Below are 9,129 nucleotides of genomic sequence, written 5' to 3'. Positions count from 1 at the left end.
CTTGAACAAAAGATTAATGAGGGAGAGCTCAACTGATATCCAGGAAAAGCCGGGTTTAATCCCCAGCACCTCCAAAAACCTGATATGGTGGTGCATACCTGTAATCCCCAGAACTCAGGAGGCCGGAGCAGGAAGATCTTAGGTCTGAGATCCTCCTGGGCTACAAAAAGGGTTCCAGGCTAGCCTGTGCTAAATGAGACTATAAACGCCATCTCATGGCAATCTTGGACATTTTGCTGTCCCTCCTCTGAGTGGCTTACTGAGTGACGTCACCAGTTTATGAGAAAAGAAAACTCAGGACAAGAGATGATAGAACAACAGTGGCTTGTAACAAACGTGAGGTTCAGATCACACTGGGATGGCACATGATGGTCCCTTAGCATCACTGACACAGCAGGCCTAGTAGAACAGTTCTGAGTGACAGGTTTTACAGAGCTCCCAGCCACCCACCCCTATCCCCCGCCAAACCTGGCCACCAGGTCCCCCACCCCCCATCCCGCTTCAAACCCACACAGCGCCCGCCCTCGCTTCTGCTGATTGACAGGCGGCACAGCTACTCCAAGGGTTGCATTTTTTTGCCTGGTAGCAGGGACAAGCTGGCGGGAGCCAATGGCGTTCCAGCAGCGGGGCGGGAGGCGGCGACGGGTCAGGTGCTCTGCGCTGGGGCTCCGTGCAGGTGAGGCAACGGGATCCTCCCGCGCCCCTGGCTCCCACCACCTTTCGGCCCCGAAGCCTCCAGGACTGACTGATCGCAGCGCGCGTGAGTCCCCGGGGGTGGGTGGCCCGCCTCTCGAGACCCATACTGGAGCTGTCACCGGCCTGGGGGCGCGGGGAGGCCTGGTAACACCCGTGGAGAGGAAGCCGTGCATCCACCCACCCACCTACCCCCGCGAACACATTTATATAAACCCATTCCTTTCTCTGCCGTCTTCTGCCCTTTGGTTGGTGCTCCGGATGGTCCACGTTGTGGGGGCAGGGCTGGGCCGAGAAGGACCGGAAAGGCCAACGAGATTTCCATTCAGATCTAGAGATTTTCAGGGCTTCCTGCTGTCTCTGTGTGAAAAAGATTCTCTCTCTCTCTCTCTCTCTCTCTCTCTCTCTCTCTCTCTCTCTCTCTCTCTCTCTCTCTCTCTCTCTCTCTCTCTCTCTCTCTCTCTCTCTCTCTCTCTCTCCATCCCCACCCCCATCCGCGTTATGTCACCATGTAATTATGTTGCTTCTTACTGATGAACATCTGACAGCTTCTTGTGTTTCCTCACTTCAGTTTGCCTCAGGAAAACAGTTGTCTTACATTTAACTGAGTTTCCTAAAATAGATGAAAAATCATATATTCTGTGCAGTTGATTCTTTTCTGGCGTTAAATTATATTTGGTTGATAATAATTTCCCTTGTGTTAGTGAGATGGGAGGGGAAATTGGGGAAAAGAAAGAAAAAGGGAGGAGGAGGAACTGAGGAACGTGCATCAGTCAAAAATGTCAGCATACTTGCAGTTCCCTGTATACATTGCAGCCATCATTAATGTTGCTTCCAGAACAGGACAAAAATGATTGGCATTCAAGAAAAAATATAAGTGTAATGTTGTTTAAATTTAAAGTTTGGAATCAGTCATTGTCTTGAGACCAACGTCTAAAACAGTTTCTAGTTTGGGTGAAATTACGGTTAAAAGAACAAATCTTACTTTAAACTTATATGTATCTTGTATATACAGCTCTTGCTTCTAAAGGCGAAACCAGCATGCATCAGAGGTCCTTTGCCTCTTCCTAGACTGTAGCAAGGCAAGGCCGGGCCTCTTTTGAGTCATAAGGTTGTCTTCACCGTGTTTGGATTAGGAAGATGCCAAAAGCTGGCTAGAAGCGATTTCTCTGCATGGTGCATGGTGAGAGGCAGGGTTAGTGAGTTCATGAAAGGACAAGCACTAGGTGCCGCCTTGTGTGCGAGCCTGGAGAGAACCAGTAAGATGTGCATAGGATCGTTTGTCCAGGCTTCTTCCTTGCACTGGCTTTTAAAGAAGCATATGCACAGATGTAAAAGAGAGACGCAGATTCAAAGAAACTGAATCCCAGGAAGATGCTTTCTCTATGCATTTCGTTGATAAGATTGTACCCCTGGGGGAGTAGAAATCAAGTCAAATAGTTTATGATCTACTTGTGCAATGCACAGAAACATAAGTCTTGGTTATTAGCAAATGAGTATAGATTACATTTTATAAATATATTTGAAAGCCACAAATTTTATTTTACTTCAATAAACCATGTTTGTCTACTTTCTTCTTTCTAGGAGTATCTTTTAAGACTGAAGATTTAAACATAGGGGTTGGCTATGGAAATATGTCTTTGCAGTATATATATTATAATATATAATATATGTATATGTCTACACATATATGTGTGTGTGTGTGTGTATATGTATATATATAATTTGTTTTTTTCTGTTTTGGGTTTGGTTTTGGTTTTGGTTTTTCAAGCCTTGGCTGTCCTGGACTCACTTTGTAGACCAGACTGGCCTCGAACTCACAGCGATCTGCCTGCCTCTGCCTCCTGAGTGCTGGGATTAAAGGCGTGAACCACCACTGCCCAGTTTGTGTGTGTGTGTGTGTGTGTGTGTGTGTGTGTGTGTGTGTGTATGTTTTTAAGTACCACTATTGAATATGTTAATGGTATTTCTTGTTGCTAAGTTTTTGTTTTTGTTCAATGTATAATAAATTCTGGCAGCTGTTTGATTATATAAAAGTTTCTGGTCAGAATTCTGGGTTGGGCATGTGAGATGATGCTACAGGTACAGGTGCTTGTAGCCAAACCTGACAACTTGACTTCACTACCAAGAACCCACCCACATAGTGGGAAGAGAGAACGCTCTGAAGTTGTCTCTGATTTCCACAGGCACAGTATGGTTTACATGTATGTAACCCCCCAAATATACACACACGCACACACACACACACACACACACATCATGGCATGCTGCACACACACGCGCACACACATCACATCACACAGTACATATACACACATGCCACACACACATCGCACACATCCACATGACATGTGTATACACCAAATAAAAATATAACAACAGTTTTGAGGCATTATGCAAATCATCTTTTAAATGTTATTGTGGGGTCCATTTAAATAAATCCTTTGAGGAATATATTTTGATAGGTTATCAGAAAGTAAAAAGTTGGGTTTTTTTTTTGTTTGTTTGTTTGTTTGTTTTTGCTTTTAAGTGTCACTAAAGCTTTTTGGCCGTGGTGTCCTATGTCAAATGGGGTTCTGCACTGTAATTTTTCAAAGGCTGTGACATGTTGTAAACAGCATCCCTAATCACTGGCACAGTTTGGGAAAGAGTGTACAAGTCACGGTTGTTGCCATGAATTTTTTTATGTTTATCCCACAGATTAACTTATGCTGAGCTGATCAAGGACTTTGAAAATGATCCCAAGGTTCCTCGTGGTGTCTTGCATACTGGCTGTCCTGTCTCCCTCAGCTACGCTTTCTCTCCACCCAGAACAGCAGAAGGTTCTGGTCGTTTCCTTTGATGGATTCCGCTGGGATTACTTATATAAAGTTCCAACGCCTCACTTTCATTATATCATGAAGTACGGTGTCCATGTGAAGCAGGTCACTAACGTTTTTATCACAAAGACCTACCCTAACCATTACACTTTGGTCACTGGTCTCTTTGCAGAAAATCATGGGATTGTCGCGAATGACATGTTCGATCCTATTCTGAACAAGTCCTTCTCCTTGGAGCACATGAATATTTATGATTCTGAGTTTTGGGAAGAAGCCACACCAATATGGATCACAAACCAGAGGGCAGGGCACGCCAGTGGCGCAGCCATGTGGCCAGGGACAGATGTTAAGATCCATGAGACTTTCCCTACCTACTACCTACCTTACAATGAGTCTGTTTCCTTTGAAGACCGAGTTGCCAAGATCATTGAATGGTTTACAGCCAAAGACCCCATCAATCTCGGTTTTCTTTACTGGGAAGAACCTGATGACACGGGCCATGATGTGGGACCTGACAGTCCTCTCATGGGGCCTGTTATTTCAGATGTTGACCGCAAGTTAGGCTACCTGATAAAAATGCTGAAAAAGGCGAAGCTGTGGAGTAATGTCAACCTAATCATCACAAGTGACCATGGGATGACCCAGTGCTCCAAAGAAAGGGTGATCGAACTTGACCGCTATCTGGAGAAAGACCACTATACCCTGATTGACCACTCTCCTGTAGCTGCCATCCTGCCAAAAGAAGGTAAGTCTGACCCCATGCTGATCCGGGCCTAGTGCTGCACATGCCCAGTGTGTATAGTTCTGTCTTTCCAAGTGTGTCATGATGGTCTGCTAAGATTTAGTCCTTAAGACTGTGAAAACAAAAATATCCTTTCTCTTGAGTTTAGTCCCCTCTCCCCAAATACTGACACTTTGGCTATAGGTTTTTTAAGCATTTAAACTCATAAGATACGGTAAAAGTTACAACTCTCCTTCTCAAGAGAAATGGATAGGGCCTCTGAGTACAATTTCAGTCATCTCTTGGAAGCCTGTGCCCACCAATAGACCCTTAATAAAGATCCCTCTAACAGGGACCCAGTAGTGTGCATGAAGAAGGGAGTGTGTTTGCCAATCTCAGGCTTATTTTCATCTCTGTCAGGAAGTTCTAACAGCGCCTTGCACTCTTGGTAAATGTCTTCCTTCCCAAATCGCCACCTAAGCATGGGCTGCATTTTAAAGCTTGGGAAAGACTTAGCATCCAGAAGAGAGGTCACAAAATAGGAGGCTGGACATGCAAGGCTTGCTCTTCTGAATGGCACTCTAGTACCGTGGAGGGTTGCTCTTGGGTATCAAGGGAGAGAAAGGATCTTGAAAAGCTGCACTGCCTCACCAGTGGGAGTTATGTCCTCTCACGGGAGCCAGGCAAAATCTATTAAATAGCGATGGGGAAGCATGCAAGCATGCCTGAACACACGGCTTGCAACCGGGAGTTACACCAACCTGCTAGATGCCCTGAAGCAACCGGATTTGGGTCCTGTGGTTTTCCTCTTGTTGAGGTGTGAGGGTTAGAGAGACAAAAGACCTGACAACTGGATGTGAGCAACAGGAGTTAAAGATGGTGGCCAGGTGTGGCATATTTTCAGTTCTGGGGAGTTCTCCAGTACACCCCAATATACTTAGGGTCTTTCCATCTCTCAAGCTGCTGTCTTCATTTCGTCATCCTCTCTTTATTCCGACCCCCCTGTACCTCACTTTCTTCTTCAGAGATTCTCTTTCTATATCCACAGTGACTCGCAGCCGTCTGTTTAATCTAGCCGCGTTCTCTTGCTTGGGGTTCATAAAACCATGGTATTTAGGTGGCACCTACAGTACAAATGGATGCTTGTGCACCTATACGCACATGTAAGTGTTTAGAGAGCGGCGAATACTGCTTCTGTAGAAAGCCCTTTCTTTATCCTGTAAGAGAGTGCACTAACGACAGAACAGCAGCTGTTTCTATCTCCCCCCCTCAAGACTCTTGCTCACCTAGGGTGTGGGTTGCCACCAGGCACGGCTCACATTCAGCCGCCTGGCTCTTTCTGTCAGCTGGGAGTCTTTTTCCCACCACCGTGGGTGAGTCTTGTCCTGAGACGCTGTCTCCTCCTTTCTCCTTAGGTAAGTTTGATGAAGTCTACGACGCACTGGCTGCTGCCCATCCTAATCTAACAGTCTACAAAAAGGAGGAGATCCCGGAAAGATGGCGCTACAAGCACAACGACCGCGTCCAGCCGATCGTGGCTGTGGCTGACGAAGGGTGGTATATTTTGCAGAATAAGTCAGATGATTTTCTGTGTGAGTATGTCATCGTATTCCTCCCCATCCTGCACCGTTTCTTGCTAACTTGGAGGCTGTGGATAATACAACAGTTTACTTACTGATGTTTTTTTTTTTAACTCTCCTGTTACTTAACTGCTGAAGGATCTGTGTTGTATCGATATACCCATCCAGAAATGTTTCTTAAAGATATATACATAAGAAACATACAAGGTGGAGGCTGCGGCTTGGCGGCACGCGTGCTTTCCTTAGCACGCATGAGGCCCTGGGCTTGCTCGCCACCACTGGGAGGAAAATGTGTAAACGGTGTGTCTTTCGTTAGAGTGGAGTCCTTGCCCTGTTTAGTGACTGAAAGCAAAGTAGTTGCATGAACATGCGCTTGTAGTGTATTTGTGACCCCTAATAGCAGATTTGTACAGCTACCTGCGTTCTGGTTTCTAACCGCTTGTACCCACTAATAATCTGTAAATCACTATTTGATCACGTCAAGGAAGCTGGGGAGCCTGTTCTGTGAGAATAGTTGCACCTTCAATTGCTCTGTTTGTTCCCTGTGCCTAGAGGGACTGCTCTCAGAACGGTCTGCTGCTCTCGGGAGCTACTTCCTATTTTAAAGCTAACAGAAATTTAGGGAGGCATTGTAGAGCATTGGGGGTTGTGAGCTGCAATTACACAATAGGTTGGTCACATTTATTTTTTGATAGAAAAATCCCGGTGATTCTGTTTCTACAATATTATGTAAGTCAGTCAATGGAGACTTCAACCCCGGCTCCTGTGGTCCTTTTCTGTCAGAATTCTATAGGTCACTGAGTGCAAAGGCAGGAGTTCTCTTAGTGAGTTCCTTAGCACAACAGTGTCTAAACCAGCAGGAAATTCGTCAGGGAGGCACATCCTTGGGCCCAGTCTAGGCGTCTTAAATTGGACAGTGTGAGGACACGGCCTAGCCCTCTTCATGTGGCCCCCAAGGAATAATCTCACTCACAGTGAAGTCTGAGACCCATTGCTTACGGGCATTCATCATGAAATATTGTCCACTGGCTCAAACAGTTATGGCAACAGCTCCCATTATGAACCAGAGTCCCTGTTCCTCTTGAATCTGAGTCTCTGGTACATGTCTTAAGAGAGAATTATCATTACTTTCTCATATAACTTAGATTCTGTATGGTATAATTGCCTATCTATCTCTCAATGTTATTACCCATTAAACAGATGAGCATAGCACCCTGTCTCATATTTGCTAGTGGCTCATAAGCCCAGCATTATTCTTGCTAAGTCAATTCTGTATGATCCAATGGCATATCTCTCAATGTTATTACTCATTAAACAGATGAGCATAGCACCCTGTCTCATATTTGCTAGTGGCTCATATGCCCAGCATTATTTTTGCTTGGATACATTGAAAAGAATGGTGGCATTTGGAATGATTTCTGCAGGTGAAGTTGATTGACAGGAAGACTTCCAGTTACTGTTGTGGTGACAGGTCAGTGATTTTCAAGAGAAGTTGACTTGAGTTTTCTCATTCTCTACATATGAATGCTGTCGTGGATTTCCTTGTAGCAAGCAAGGATAGGTAATACATTTGGAGTCCTGAGTCATTTGTCCTCACTACTCTTAAATAAAAGCCCGACAGTTTCCGTAGGTCACCATCTTAACTGCAGCCGTGACCTCAACTTTGTTCTGATACCATGCCAGCCATGCATTCAGTTCTTAATATGCAGTTTCAATCCTTTTTTTTTTTTTTTAATGGAATCACTGGGTACACACACCAGAAGACCTCTTGAGTTTTTAATTTGTAGCCACACTAAAGCACAGAATACTAAGCCGGATCTCCATCAGAGGCACCAGAGTCCAAGCTTTTCACTCTACCCACACGTTCTGACCTTTGTTTTTCACAGTGGGTCACAGCTGTGGCTAAAGGTTTGAATGCTCTCCTGCCCTGTGTTTGTGTATTGCTTTTCACTTTTCCTACTTTCTACTGGTGATTCTGGGCTTTGCTTTTGTGACTGAGACTAACGCCACCTTACTTTAGAATAGTGATTGGATGGCGTAGCTGCTAAGTCAGTGTTCGCTAAGTGTCAGCCAGCCACAGAATAAAACCAGATGAACCTTCCTCCTGCACCTTGCACTGTGACTCCGCTCAGCTTTGCACTGCTCCCAATCCTTCTTTGCTGTATAGGCCCATAGGAAAGATGGGTAACCATGTAACATTTGATTTCTTGAGGCGATTTGTGGGGTTGACAGCAGCAGCAATTATAAAAGATAACTCCATTTTTATAAAGTCAAATCGGATAACGTTTCCACTTGAGGTCGGAACCCTAGGGGCAGTTCTTTCCGTTTTGACGCCATCTGGTGGGCTAACTTATTCATGCGTTTTCTCTTTACAGTAGGCAACCATGGTTATGATAACGCATTAGCAGAAATGCATCCAATATTTTTAGCCCACGGTCCTGCCTTCAGAAAGAATTTCACAAAAGAAGCCATGAACTCCACAGATCTGTACCCACTGCTCTGCAACCTCCTCAATATCACCGCCCTGCCACACAATGGATCATTCAGGAGTGTCCAAGATCTTCTCAGTTCCACAGCTCCCAAGGCAATTCCTTACACCCAGAGCACCACACTCCCCCTTGGTAGTGACAAGCCAGGCGCGCATGAGCAAGAGGAATTGTACCCTTCCTACATAGGCATCTCTCTTGGCAGTATTATAGCCGTTGTGTTCTTTGTAGTTCTCATTAAGCATTTAATTCACAGTCAAGTGCCTCCTTTCCGTTACATGCAGGTTGAAGTGGCTCAGCCATTACTGCAAGCTTAGGCCTTCTCTGGCATGGAACTGCGAACGGAAGTGGAGGTTGCAAAATTCTATCAGTGGTGACCCTTCTGTGTCTAGGAAGCGAGTGACAGACATCTGCCTAGGCCATCAGGCAGTCAGTCCACACGTGGGCACAGTCATACCTACATACACGCACACGGTCAGATGGACACAGTGCTGCCTGCAAATGATCAAAGATGTAAGAGTGCCGCTCCGCGGCTTTCTCTGGCTTAGTAGGTAGATCATACACTCTGGGGTCGGCACATACAATGTACATACTTAACAACTTTGCACTATGGAAAGTACCTAAGACGCTGTACTTTACTCTCCTCGTAGGTACTTTTTCTCTGAAATGCACTTTATAACTATGTCTAGTAACCTGGTTGAAAGTGACAACCATTTGCATCTCTGTCACCAAATACTAGCATTTCATGTACAGACTGGAGGAAGTTTCTAGCAATTGCTGAATAATGTAGAACTCTATCTCCTTAAATGTGAGGAGGAGAAGGAAGAGGA

At 45.2% G+C, this 9,129-nt stretch overlaps 1 protein-coding gene across 2 annotated transcripts; it reads left to right on the top strand.

Annotated features, from left to right (window-relative positions):
• Nucleotides 1–562: 562 nt before the first annotated feature.
• Enpp5 (ectonucleotide pyrophosphatase/phosphodiesterase family member 5) lies at nucleotides 563–9,129 on the top strand. Of its 2 annotated transcripts, none has more exons than XM_051152926.1 (4): nucleotides 563–676; nucleotides 3,394–4,257; nucleotides 5,649–5,825; nucleotides 8,189–9,129. In XM_051152926.1, the coding sequence occupies exons 2-4, from the start codon at nucleotides 3,429–3,431 to the stop codon at nucleotides 8,614–8,616; spliced, it is 1,434 nt and encodes a 477-aa protein (XP_051008883.1). In that variant the 5' UTR covers nucleotides 563–676; nucleotides 3,394–3,428; the 3' UTR covers nucleotides 8,617–9,129. The 2 variants fall into 2 exon arrangements, with proteins under 2 accessions (XP_051008883.1, XP_051008882.1); XM_051152925.1 differs by having other exon boundaries at nucleotides 597–760.

This window comes from Acomys russatus, chromosome 11 (genome assembly GCF_903995435.1).
Source record: "Acomys russatus chromosome 11, mAcoRus1.1, whole genome shotgun sequence".
NCBI classification, from domain to species: Eukaryota; Metazoa; Chordata; class Mammalia; order Rodentia; family Muridae; genus Acomys; species Acomys russatus.
This window is presented reverse-complemented; position numbering and strand designations above follow the sequence as displayed.